Source organism: Chiloscyllium punctatum, chromosome 16 (assembly GCF_047496795.1).
Source record: "Chiloscyllium punctatum isolate Juve2018m chromosome 16, sChiPun1.3, whole genome shotgun sequence".
NCBI lineage: Eukaryota > Metazoa > Chordata > Chondrichthyes > Orectolobiformes > Hemiscylliidae > Chiloscyllium > Chiloscyllium punctatum.
In genome coordinates, this window is record NC_092754.1 from 10,256,651 (window position 1) to 10,270,209 (window position 13,559).

The 13,559-nt window shown below is 42.7% G+C and overlaps 1 protein-coding gene across 9 annotated transcripts in view; it reads left to right on the forward strand.

Moving 5' to 3' along the window:
- agrn (agrin) overlaps positions 1–13,559 on the forward strand; it is a 513,439-nt gene that overhangs the window by 362,699 nt on the left and 137,181 nt on the right. For all 9 annotated transcript variants that reach the window (XM_072586197.1, XM_072586199.1, XM_072586200.1 and 6 more), the window contains 2 exons: positions 3,058–3,282; positions 5,605–5,811. In XM_072586197.1, coding sequence (XP_072442298.1) covers positions 3,058–3,282; positions 5,605–5,811 — 432 coding nt within the window. The remainder of the gene's footprint in view (positions 1–3,057; positions 3,283–5,604; positions 5,812–13,559) is intronic.

Genomic DNA, 13,559 nt, shown 5'->3' on the forward strand with positions numbered 1-13,559 from the left:
GACAATGGCTGATTTAATTGAGGAGTCTATTACGATTAAAGGATCTGGTGGCGGGGATAGAGAGAAACTGCTCCACTTAGGCGGGAGAGTCCACAGGAAAGGGACATCACATTAAAATGAAAGAACATTCCAGAGTGCTGTCAAGAAACCTAACTTTACACAAAGGTTGTTGGAAATTTGAACGGTCATCTCCAAAAGGCTGTTGGGGGGCGTCAGTTGGACAGTTCACAACTTTTTTAAAGTTCATTCACGCAATGAGGGCACAAGCCAGACCAGCATTTATTGCTCATCCCTAATAGCCCAGGGGGTAGTTAAGAGCTAATCACATTGCTGTAGGTCTGGAGTCACATATAGGCCAGACTGGGTAAGGACAGCAGATTTCCTTCCCTAAAGGGCATGACTAAACCAGATAGGTTATTACTGATGGTGGAGTGGGTTTAAATTTGAGAGGATTTGAACTGAAATTTCTTTATGTTCAGTAAGGGTGTTAAAGGTTGCAGAACCATGGAGTGTGAATAGAGTTAAATACGGTTCAACTTGGTCTCAATAAATAGTGAACCAGGTTCCGAGGGCTGGATGGCTTCCTTCTGTTTCCTATGTTTCTAGAATTATGAGGGTGTGATGATATTGAAATTTGTTCTTCACTGGTGGTTCATATGTGAAATGAACATCCAGAGAGTGGTAAATGCAGGTACAGATTAAATATTTAAAAGACATTTGGACAGGTACATGAATAAGAAAAGTTTAGAGAGATATAGGCCAAATGCAGGCAAATGGGATTAGTTTTGTCGGCATGGACAAGTTGGTCCAGAGGGTCAATTTGACTCTATGATTCTATGATTCTATAATGGCTGTGATGACCTTGATTTCACTGCAGCCATTGAATGTTCCTTCAGATCCTCTTGAATATGCTCTCACCACTAAACGCTCTGCCCTCATAGCCAGGTATTTGGACAGTGGGTCTCTGAAACTGGCCTGCAATTATTTATGTGACCTGCTTATTTTCTTTCCCCAAACTCCTGTCTGACGTCCTGATGGGCAAATGCACTTCATGATGCCTTCCAGTACAGACCATGACCATCCCATCTGTCCATTCATCTCAGCCGAGGAGACAACAACTGCAATTTATCTGCCCTCAGTGCCTTTCGTGTGAGGGCAAATAAAATTCACCCTTGTTTCCTGTTGTTTTAGCAATCGGAATCAGCACTCATGCTAATTCACACATGCTGCCTGACCACGTCTCTCCAATATTCCCCCCACCCCCATCTCCCCCAACCTGGATAAGGTAAACATAAAGCCAGGCATAGTAGCACAGACAAGGGTCAGACCAACACTTCATCCAATTGTTGCTCAGCACTATTAAGCAAGAAGGAGCGAAACCGTGAAGTGATATATTAAAGGTAAAGAGCTATTCTCTGTCTGTGCATGTTCCTCCCTCACCTTCCAGAAAGAAATGTGATGTAAACTCCCTGGTAATTGCAGCTTTGGCTGCTGCTCTCTCCCGGGCATATTTAGTCATAACCTGTCACATCAATTTCCCCAGTGATCCTCTGTCTGAATTCAATATTCACTTTAACACTGAACTATACAGACCAGATCTCAGTGGCTGATGGAGCTTTCAGGCCTGAGATGGGTCGAGTATTTTGACATTATGGTATCCGGAGATTTCGCATGGTGGTGGGGGGGTACTGGAAATGATGAGCCAATCAGGGATGATCCAACTACGTGACAGAGCAGGCCTGAGGGGCTGAATGGCCAGTTGCTGATGTGATTCTGAGATAAAGAAGGGAAATGTTGGCCAGAGCGCTACACTTGAGAGGTGCCCTGCCAATGGGTATCGGAGTGTGCAGGTTGGAGTGAGTTAGCATAGGCACTGACACGTCACTCAAAAAGTGAATCATGTTCTATTCTCATGCCTGAGGCAGAGCCCCTGCCAGATCGCTTTCCATAGCTCGAGGTTTCTTGAATCTTTAGTAACCACTCCACCAGGTCAACCTGGAAATGCTCCTGCCTGCTGAAAGGGTAGGGAGAGGATTTACGGGTTAGTAATCAATATGTTTGACCGTGATGTAAACAGGAGAAAGTGAGGACTGCAGATGCTTGAGATCAGAGCTGAAAATGTGTTGCTGGAAAAGCACAGCAGGTCAGACAGCATCCAAGGAGCAGGAGAATTGATGTTTCAGGCATGAGCCCAAATTCCTGAAGAATTCAATTCCTGAAGAAGGCTCATGCCCGAAACGTCGATTCTCCTCCTTGAATGCATGATGTAAACACATCTTCCTGGGTCATTTTGAATGTGACTAGGAGCTGAAGCTTCTGCCTCAGAGACAGGGATACTACCCTCAGTGCCACAAGGTGTCCTCCTAAAATCCCAGGAACGTGTACCACTATTTCTTGTTGGGACATCAGGTAAAGAATATCAACTGGAGTGACGTTCTGAAGGAGCCAGCATCAATTGGAGTCCTGGCTTATTTCCCTGTCACTAGCCCAAGGTGAGTGGTTATGGTAGAGCCAGCATTCCTCCAGCTACTAAACCCAGTATGAGTGGAGAGTCCTTACTATTTCTCATGCTGAGTATCAGAGCCCATGGTAAGGAACAAAGAAGAGAGAGATGAAGGTGATGCTGAGAAAGCCACTTGACTGATTGTGACTAACCATCTGTCAATGGTGATCAGAGAGGGTGCTCATTACTCTCATATACTGCTGGCATTTAAGCGCACACCTCGCTGGCCAAAACAGAACGAGAGGAAAACTGCAGAAATTGAGTTTTGAACTTTTGATTTGCACATTCAGTGGGCAAAACTACTGAAAGGCAGTGCGTGGGCTGCTTTGGCTCTTCTAGCACCCTAACCCTAATCCCATCACTGATGCGTTTCATGGCCTCTTTCTGTGCTGTGCATTCTTTGTAATTCTATGTAGTATTTATAGCTGTTGGACGAATAGTTCATGATTCCTGGAGCTTCAGTCCATCTGCTGTTTGAGGTGTGGAGCAGCAGAGACAGGGAAATAATGCTGTATTACTAACTGCTCTGTAACTGCTGCTTCTGTTGCATACAGACCCATGCAAAGACACTCGGAATGGCCCGAATAATGCATGCCGAGTAGATCCGAGAGCTCGCACAGCCGAAGTTCTCCTGAGTCCGGAGAGCTGCCCACCAGACTACGAGGCAGTCTGTGCAGACGATGGGCAGACCTACGAAAGCAAGTGCACCATGGAAAGGATAGGAGCCATCAAAGGCATTAACCTCCAGAAGGTTCACTCAGGACCCTGTCAGTACAGAGGTGAGCTGTGATGTGTTGGAACCCCTAGGTTGCATTTCCAAGTGTACTTTGTACAATTCTAAGCTGTTCAGTCCTGGGCACGGTCCAGTGCCTCTACACCTGCTGCTAATTTTAACATCTTTGACTATTTTTTTACAGAAAGTAACTTCCCCTTAAAGCTCAATTAGCGTTTTTCTCTCACTAGCCTCTTTTTGGTGCAAGATGAGGTCAGGTTTTAAAATCTGTTCTGGGGATGTGGCCGATGATGGTGAAGTTGTTTTAACTGCCTGTCCCTCAGAATGTAGCAGTGTGTTCTCCCTGTGGTTTCTTAAGCTGCTTTAGAAGGCATCCAGGGACAATGGCATAGTGAGATCCTGTGTAGACCAGACCTATGAAAGTTGACAGTTCCTCTGACTGGCACGGGATGGACCAGTTGAGACTTTTCCCACTTGACATCAGGGATTACTTTTTTTGACCATTTTTACAGAAAATAACTTTCTCTTAAAGTTCTGAGGAAGGATCACTAGACCCGAAACGTTAGCTCTGATTTCTCTCCACAGATGCTGCCAGACCTGCTGAGCTTTTCCGGCAATTTCTGATTTTGCTTCAGATTTCCAGCATCCTTGTGGTTTTTACATTTTTTTTTCTTATTGGATCTGTCTGGGTATTATTCACCTGATTCAATTCCATGATCTGCGAAATGGGATTTAAACTAAGGATCCCTCTGGGTCACAAAGTGGTTGCCAAAACAGTGACATAATGGCAGGTGGAGGGATGGTTTTTGCTAGAAATGGGATCTCTTTAATCTCAGCTCGCTATCTTCTGTCTTTATGGGGCGTGAGGTGGGATGGTGATAGTGGCATTACATTGTAAACCTGACTCTGCAACCATTTAGTGAGACTGTTGCCTGGACCTTCACATTGCACCCTGCACCCCCCCCATCTTACATTATACACTGTTTATGTGAGTCTTTCCCTTAGCTCAGTGGAAATATTCTTGCTTCTGAGCTAGAAAATAATGCATTCAAATCTTAACTTCAGTGACTTACTCACCTCCCTAAACTGACACTTCAGCGATGTATTGAGGGAGTACTGCACTGTGTGAGGCCCAGACTTTCAAATACGCCATTTGCCCCCTCAGGTGAATGGAAAAGACTTTACAGTACAGCTAAAAGAAGTTCTCCCTTTGTCCTGACCAATATTTATGCCTGAACCAATATCATTGAAAGCAAATTATCTGGTCTTTAATCTCTTAAGTTTATGGGATCTTTCTGAGTGAAAATTGGCTGCTGTGTCTCTCTACATTGGAACAACCATTGCACTTTAAAATATTAGCCATGATGCACTTTGGAACATTCTGAGGAAAGAAATACCATTATTGACATCAGGCACATAGCGAGTCCACGTAATGCCTCTTTACCAACTAACAGGGCGATCTCTAGCCTTCCCTCCCCATCTCTGTGTAAAATGCAGCTTTGGGAACCAATGGCCTGCATTGTGTTGCAGACTGAAATCCTCATGCTGCACGAGGTGAATTTTAGCAGTTCTCCCTCCGTTTCTGAGATTTCAATCTCTTTACACAATCATGGAATATCTTCCATAGGTGGAAGTCAAAATGAAAAAAGCAAATGAAGTGCAAATGCTGGAAATTGGAAACAGAAATTGCTGGAAAATTTCAGCAGGTGTGGCAGCATCTGTGGAGAGAAATCTTTATTAACATTTTGGGTCCAGTGGCCCTTCTTCAGAACTATTGTTGTCTATAGTTAGTCATCTAGTCCGATCTCTTACCCATTTTCCATACCTTTTAGATTTTATTTTGATTATTACTACTGTTTTGGTGTCAGTTGGCATATTCCACATTCCAAAAAATCTCAGGTGTAATCTTGTTCTCCCTTTTAATCAATGGTCATCTTACTCACAGACCACCTGACCCAGTAAAATTTATATTTCCTACTTCAGTTCGTAAGATTTTGAGAATTTTGTACAACATTATCATATGTATCTGTGCCATGTATCCCATGTAATCCTGCGTAAATCCCCTCTTAACCTTTGATTTGATGAAATAAGCTCAGTTTCCTTGACTCTCTCCAAGACTAAAGCCTCTCATTCTCGATATCTTTGTGATTGTTTTTTGTGCAATTCCGAATCTCTTAAATATCAGTGTCCACTCAAAACAGGACACAACATCCTAAAAGATGCCAAATATATATTTACCATTGTTCCTTCAGCTGGTTAAATAGTTGTTGAAGGACGTTTGCCAAGCTCAGCTGTCTGGATGTCTCAAGTGTGTCTCCTTTGCAGAGTGTTTTATTTCGGGATTAAAATCCCACTGTTTCGATTACAGACAAGTGCCAGGAAGAGTGTCAGTTTAACGCAGTATGCCTCAATCGAAGGGGCATTACCCGTTGCTCCTGTGACCGCATCATTTGCGATGGAGCTTACAGACCCATGTGTGGAGAGGACAATCAAAGCTACAACAATGACTGTGAGCGTAAGCAAGCCGAGTGTCAGCAGAAGATCAGCATTCCAGTCAAATATCAGGGTCCTTGCGGTAAGTGCTAATGGTGACCCGCCTTGCTGAGCAATCTAATTACTTTGCCGTTGCCTCTGTAAAAAGTATTGCACCATTGTGATTTTAAAAAGAATTCCATCTCGTTTATTCTAAATGTTGCCTTCAGAACTTGACAGAAGTGAAGTAGGATTAATGTTTCAATATAGTTCCTGTTCGACGCTATCTCATTTCTCCTTTGAATCCATTTGCCATCATGTCACATTGTTGTACGTGCCCATTACATTTGGTAGTGCCAGACCACTGTCCCATCACCATGTTTCCCTTGTTACATTTTCAAGTGCTTTTGTTTCAAATGTGTTTTCTCGTATGCAGTGTCTCACCGATGATCACCTCTTTTTGTCTTGTTTCGGGAACTGTCCAATCAGAGTCGGAGCGGCGCACCCTGCGATTTCGACCTCTGACCTTATCTGTGAGGGCTCTTCGGACCTTGAATATGATCCTGCTGGACTAGGGTCAGGAGAAGTTGTCAACTGAGGGGAAAGGTCAGGTCTTTCCTGACCCAGAAGAATTTGCTCTTAAGAATGCAACTTTCTCAACATATTAAAAATATACATGGATGAAATGGAGTTGATAGTTTCAAATCCCTTTCCCTCCCATGAGTTTTACATATAGAAAAGATAGTTTTTAAAAGGAACTCAAAGTCTTTGTTGAATTTTGTTGTTTCTGAGACTGTGAACTTGTTTGGGGATCTTTCTAATGATGCATCCCCAAGCACTCAATATTTTTTGTCTTCTGCTTACGAGGAGCTAGAAAGCTTTTGGTAAGGTTGGAGGCTTCTGCTTGTTCAGAATGCATTGCTTGCCCCTTCACCGGTGCTATTGTTTCAGATAAATTCCTGGCTTCCACGTATTTCCCTCTGAAAGTTGGCATGTCGCATGAAGTCAGAGAGGCTGCAGGGGCTGGGTGTGATGTGGAGGATGCGAATGGGGAGATGTGCCTGTTACACTTGTATTTGTTGCCTTGACTGACAAGGAAATAAGCTAAGCTCATAACAGCTGAGTGTGGTTTTCTCTGCAATACCATGTTTGCCACCTAATTAGACAAATGCGTCATCAGATTCCAATCTCTACCAGATACAAACCAAAATGTTACCTCATTTTATTTGTCCTCAACGTTCATCTTTGGTCACTTGGATTGACAATGTTAGCAAGTGCCATGGCAAAATAAACACCTTCCTGCTCACCTTTAAATCACACACCATCCTTAACTCAGATGCTCAAAATCGCTCCTTCACTGTCACTGGGTCAAAATTCCTAGAATCCCAACCTAGCATTATTGTGTGAGTATTGTAACCCCCAACTGCAGCAGTTCAAGAAAGTGGCTTACACACCTCCTTCTCAAAGGCAATTAGGGACAGACACTAGCTGTTGGCCTGGCCAGCAACACCTCCAACCCAAGGATAGTGTTTTAAAACATAACCAGGACAATGCCCACTTTTATGCCAATTATTTTAGAAGAGATGAAACGATTGTGTACCTTCACGCAAGTCACAGTTGATCTGTGAAAGACCTTCGAAAAGCTGGAGACAAATAGATTAAAGAGGTTGGGTTCATGAATTTGTCCAAATATTAAATGTTTTAACGAATTTATTTTCATTTGGATACTGTTACTTATGCTTGTCATGTTGTGCACAAAATTTGTGCCACAGCATTTTGACAGATGGTGATGAAGTCCCACTGTCATGAACTGAGGACTTGATTGGCATCAAACTGGGCAAGCAAATATTCACGCTCCCCTGTAGACAGAGCCTCTTCCTAATTGGAGAGCTCAAGTTCTAAGCTTATCCTCGTCTGGGCTTGCATGCCGATCCAGGGGATTAGTTGGAGCACTCTGGTGGGTAGAGGAAAGGAGTCATGCCAAGTCCACCTCGAAGGCAGATTGTTCCCCACCAGTTTGTCATGAAATTCCACTGATGCCAAATGCGACAAATGCATTTCTTTCTGTTTTACAAATAAGAACTGCTGGGATGGGATTTTAAAAGCAAATAGGTTTTTGATTTGCATTTTATTTCGGTATCGTTTAAAACCCTAACATTTTGGCTTCCCTCCCCCGCCAATCGGCAGTTCAGATGAAGACACATTCTCATTGTGGTATTGAGCCAAATGAGACATCGGTTTTGACCTGCTGTTTGAATGGAGTTAGCAGATCCCAGCTAGTAAGAGCAACGGCACTGTTTTGTGTTTGTGTCTAGTATGAATGGCAAGGCAAGAGGAAATAAGAGCCAGAGTTCCTGCTGCTTGTTGCTATCCAGTGACACCACATTATTGTTTGTATGTTTGCAAAGGTTGGGCTAAGCTGCCTTTTTGCATCCAAACAGTCAGATGCCATTGAACTCTCAAAAGAAAAATAACATTTGGATGAGTTCATGGAGACTGCTATGGGACTGATCGTGCCCCCTGTAAAAATCGTAACTTCTGGGATGGTGGGTGGGGGGACAAATTGTTGTGAAGGCAGAACCCCTCTCGAGATAAAAAGGGAAGGGTTCATTTTGAATTTGAAATGATGAGGCAATGAAGTAGACAAGCTTTCAATCTGAGTTTTCTAACACACGACTGAAAAAGTAAGAATTATTTACAAGTATATAATTAATTCCTTCATTTTCATACAGCAGCTTTTAATATTTTTTTTCTTTTAAGATCTAATCTTCCACTGAGATACACAACTAAATGGAAAAACAGATTTACTGTTAGAGTCTCTCTATCTATCCTCCTCTTTAACTAGAGTTTATTATAATTATTTTTGGTTTAAACAGGTCTGCAGTGTTTCTCACTAAAATTTCTTCCTCTCATAATTTCCTGGAACTTTCCGCCAGTGGCTGATGGCTGATGAGGAAGCCCCTGTGAAAATGCCACCGGCATGTTGTTGGTATAGGTTTTATTTTCTTTTTTCATAAGGTGTGGGTGTCACTAGCTGGGCCAGCATTTATTCCCCACTACTGATTCCCATGGGAAGATGGTGGTGAGTTGCCTTCTTGAACTGCTGTAATCAATGTAATAGCTCAATGAACATAGGGTTGTAAAACATGCTGATACCAGAGGAGCAGAGGTGCTGTAACATTGATGGGTACAGTTGTCAGTCCAGTTGCTCAACCTGTATTATATCAACTCCCTTTGATAGCCAGAGGTAGGTTCTCATTACAACCAGGCTCCCTTCCTCAATGGGGTATATTGTCAAAACAAAACTATTTTTCTTTGCAATTAGCACACCTGGTATTCCTCCCTCTATACAGACACCCTTTGACTGAAAACATTCAAATTGAGTTACATTCATATAACGCCTTTAACTTTGTAAAACTGACACTGAGCCAGACAAAGAGCTGTGACCTAAGGTTTGGTCAAACAGGTTGATTTTTTTCAGACAATGTAGAGAAATAAAGAGGTAGAGAGGTTTGTGGAGAGAGTCCCAGAGCTTGGAGCACAGGCAGCTGAAGGAATACCCACCAATGATGAGGTGATGAAAATCAAGGCTGTACAAGAGGACAGAATCTGAGGAGCACAGATAACTCATTTATCCACGGGGCTGGAAGTGTTTACAGAAATGGAAAGGGGTGAGGCTATGAGGAATTTGCTTGCTTCAATGTGAATTTCATCATCAAGGTTTGGCCTGGGTGAAACACAAAAGATTTTTAGGGGACTTGACAGCATAGATGCAGAGATATTATTATTCCTTGTGGGTTAGTTTTGGACTGGGGCCATAACCTCAGAATAAAGATTCACCCATTTAAGACAGAGATGAGGAGGTCTTTCTTCTTTCTGTGTGTAGTGAATCTGTGGTATCCTTTACCATGGAGGTTGGGTTGTTAAGCATATTCAAGGCTAAGGTGGAAACTTTTTTTAACCAATAAGGGCATCAAGAGTCAAGGGGGAAAGCCAGGAAAGTGGAGCTGAGGACTATCAGACCGTCATGATCTCATTTAATTGCAGAATAGAATTGATGGACAGAATGGCCTTCTTCCAAATAGGTTTAGGGTGAGAATGGAAAGATTTAGAAGGGGCAACACTTTCATGCAGAGGGCGGTACATGTAGCAAATGAGCTGCCAGAGGAAGTAATGGAGGCTGGTACAATTACAACATTTAAAAGGCATCTGGATGGGTATATGAATAGGAAGGGTTTAGAGGAATATGGGCCAAGTGCTGGCAAATGGGAGTAGATTAATTTAGGATATCTGGTTGTCATGGACGAGTTGGACTGAAGGGTCTATTTCTATGCTCATTGACTCTATGACTGTATGATTTTATAGGACAGGAGCGGGTTGAATGGAACTGGATGTGAGTTAGGACACAGGCTGCAGCACCTTATTTAGACATGCAGTAGCTGGCAACCCTGGAGGCACTGAGTCTTGAGGTGACAGAGATGTGGTTAAAACCTTTAAGCAGCAGATAATATCAGATAAACAGTAAATTGTCAGACCAGAGTAATTCATGCTCAGCATCAAATAATTATTGAATCTCATGTTCCAAATAGCGAATAAACCAATTTCTGAAGGAAATTGACCATTCTGAAATTTTTTTCTTTTTAATACATATAGACTCAAAGCTGCTGAATGTGGGGGTGTGTGTGTTTTTCTGTCTCTACCACTTTCACGTGTGCATGGACCATCCTTGTCTTCATGAATCATAGCTTCTTAAACGGTGCATGTAATAGTTAGCCAGTTGCCCGGCCTGCTGATCACAAGTTTGCATAAAGGGTGTAAAAAAAATACATCTCCGAGACAGATTGACGTAAATCAGATTAGAAATGTTCATTAGACAGACTGCTAGCTCCCTCCTGAAGTGTCTTGACAAACTCCTTTTCATATTGTAATGTCTGTGCATCGATTGTTCTAAGTTAATGCAATTACTGACCTATAGTCAGTGGCGGCTGCTTAATATTTAACTGGAGCAAATGTTGCCTCTTTGTTTGCATTTAAAATGTGTTAGGTTCATCAATCAATCCTCATTATGTCATTTATCTACTGGGCAATTGTTGGTATTTGCACTGAAAACTAAACTGAACATTATAGACATACTTCGATTGAATGTCTAGGTCTGTCTTGCCACAGCTTTCCTTGGGTCTTTATTAATTCTTCCCAAGATCCAAAATAATGAAAGCACAAGGAATAGTTTAACCCATTATGACCATCATTTATCAATTTCAGACATGAGAAAACAATACAATGCCTGTGAAAAAAAACTCTTCTGTTTAAATTGCGCTCTGCAATTAGTAGTAAGTTTACTCATTTTCGGTTTAATTACTCTATCTGACATTTGTCATGAAATGTATTGTCAAGAATTAACATTCGCAGAATCTTGGGGATCATTAGTTAAGACATGCAAGCATGCATGCTTTTGTGTGAAACCCTTTTATTCACTTGTAACTAAGGCATTAACCGGTTCAAAAGTCTTGGCCCATTTATTAATTAACCAGAAGTCTGCATTTGTTGCTGCATTCATGAGTAATATAATTCAGTGTGATTTGCTCATTCATGTTGTAATGCTCTGTCCATTAGTTTTCATGTGCATGTAGCTTGATCTGTAATGTCCTTCCCGTTCCTTCACTTCCCTATCCTCCACTCTCACAAGCAATCTGTTCAAATATTCACTCTCACCAGCCACTGCCAGGGAAGAGACAAATCTCTGTCCCAGCTAATCGGCAGGAAATCTACGGGTATTTTGAAACCATCACAACTGTGCACGCAGAGTTAATGAGCAGAAATCCTTGTGGAATTAACTGCTCATTAGGTGTCAGATAGACAGCTAAGAGGGAACGGGTTTAGACACCTGCCAAAACCACACTTTTTTTCAAGGATTTTTTTTTAAAGTTGAAGTATGCATTTTTGTTTCAATTCAACAAATGTGTCTTTGATTTGAGAAGTTTCCAAGGTTTCCAAGAATGGCTCCATTTGAGGGTCTTCAAGTACCTGGTCAGATCAGAGCAGCCGTGGTGTTCCTCTTGGACAAGAGAAGGCTGTAAAGGAGGATTTTTATAGAGGGTTCAAAATCATGAAGGGTCAGGAGGGAGTGGATAAAGACTTTTCCCATTGGCGGAAACATCGACAATCAAGGGGAGACTGATTTGAGGTCAACTGACAAAACACCATAGACAGCCTGAGGAAGAACCCTTTTACATGCAGTGGGTGATTAGGGTCTGGGATTTCACTGTCTTGAAGTATGGCCAAGATAGATTCAGCCATAGTTTTCAGGAGGGAATTGTATAATAATCTGAAGAGGAAGAACTCTGAAGGGCTACAGGGAAAGGCAGGTGAGTGGGACTAGTTGAGTTGTATAACTGGAGGCACATACTACACAGTAACCATTCTATGGTTCATTGAGTTGTAACCCCACCCCAAGTGTGTGGATGTCACTGGCTGTATCCACAATGAGGCTCACTCATGGGATTGCAAAAGGGATTGGCTCTCAGCCACATTTCTTATTTGGTCTGAGGCACAGATGTCTCTGTTGATGCTCCCCCATGCTGACCATCCGATTGGGGAGATGGCTGTCGGGACATGGAAATATGTATCAAGAGCAGCTGCATAAGAAAACCATTCTTATTGTTAAAATAAAACTAGTGGTGTTGTTGCAGATCTGGCTGAAGAATAAAGTGCTGTAGAAACTCAGCAGATCTGGCAGTATTACAAGATGCACTGCTGAACTTTACCATACGGCCTTAGACAGCCCCCTCTAAACTCACAACCACTTCCATCTAGAAGGACAAGGGCAACAGATACATGGGAACAACACCACCTCCAAGATCCCCTACAAACCACTCACCATCCTGACTTGGAAATATATCGCCATTCTTTCACTGTCACTGGATCAAAGTCCTGGAACTCCCTTGCTAAGGGAATTTTGGGTCTGCCCACAGCACGTGGACTGCATCAGGAAGTCCAAAGATGTGCGAGTTAGGTGGATTGGCCATACTAAATTACCCACAGTGTTCAGGGATGTGTAGGTTAGGTGCATTTAACAATGGAAAATGCAGAGTTATAGGGTTAGGATAGAGGATGTGTGGGATGCTCTTCGGAGGGTCGGAGTGGACTTGTTGGCCTGAATTGTCTGTTTCCACACTGTGCAGGGATTCTATTCTAAAAAAGAAAGCAGCTCAACACCACCACCTTCTCAAGGGCAGCTAGGGATGGGCAATAAATGCTGGTCAGGATTCCTGATGAAGGGCTTTTGCCCGAAACGTCGATTTTACTGCTCCTTGGATGCTGTCTGAACTGCTGTGCTTTTCCAGCACCACTCTAATCTGGACTCTGGTTTCCAGCATCTGCAGTCATTGTTTTTACCTAATAAATGCTGGTCAGCCAGTGACACTCATGGTCAACAAGCAACTAAAACAAAACCTCACAGCTCAGTGGTTCAGGTCCTGCCCAACTCCTTCATTTCACCCGATCCCCATTGGCTCAATCCATTCCAGTGGCCCAATCTTTTTAAAGAATGATTTGTTCTCACCATCGAATTCCTTTGCAGCCTTTCCCATTTACTACCTCCGCCAGTCTTTATCACTGTGCCTCTAGTCTCCTTTTGCAGCCACCTTTCCAGTCTTTCTCTCTCTCTCTCTCTCTCTCTCTCGTGCGCGCGCACACACACACACACACACACACACACACACACAGTGTTGACAAAGTTTGAAACACATAAGCTGAAAACTCCAGAAACTGACCTCTGCCCCTCTACTCTGGAACTTTCCATCTTGCTGCCTTTTCAAAATAGTCTCAAACATTTCATGCTTTTGCCTGAGC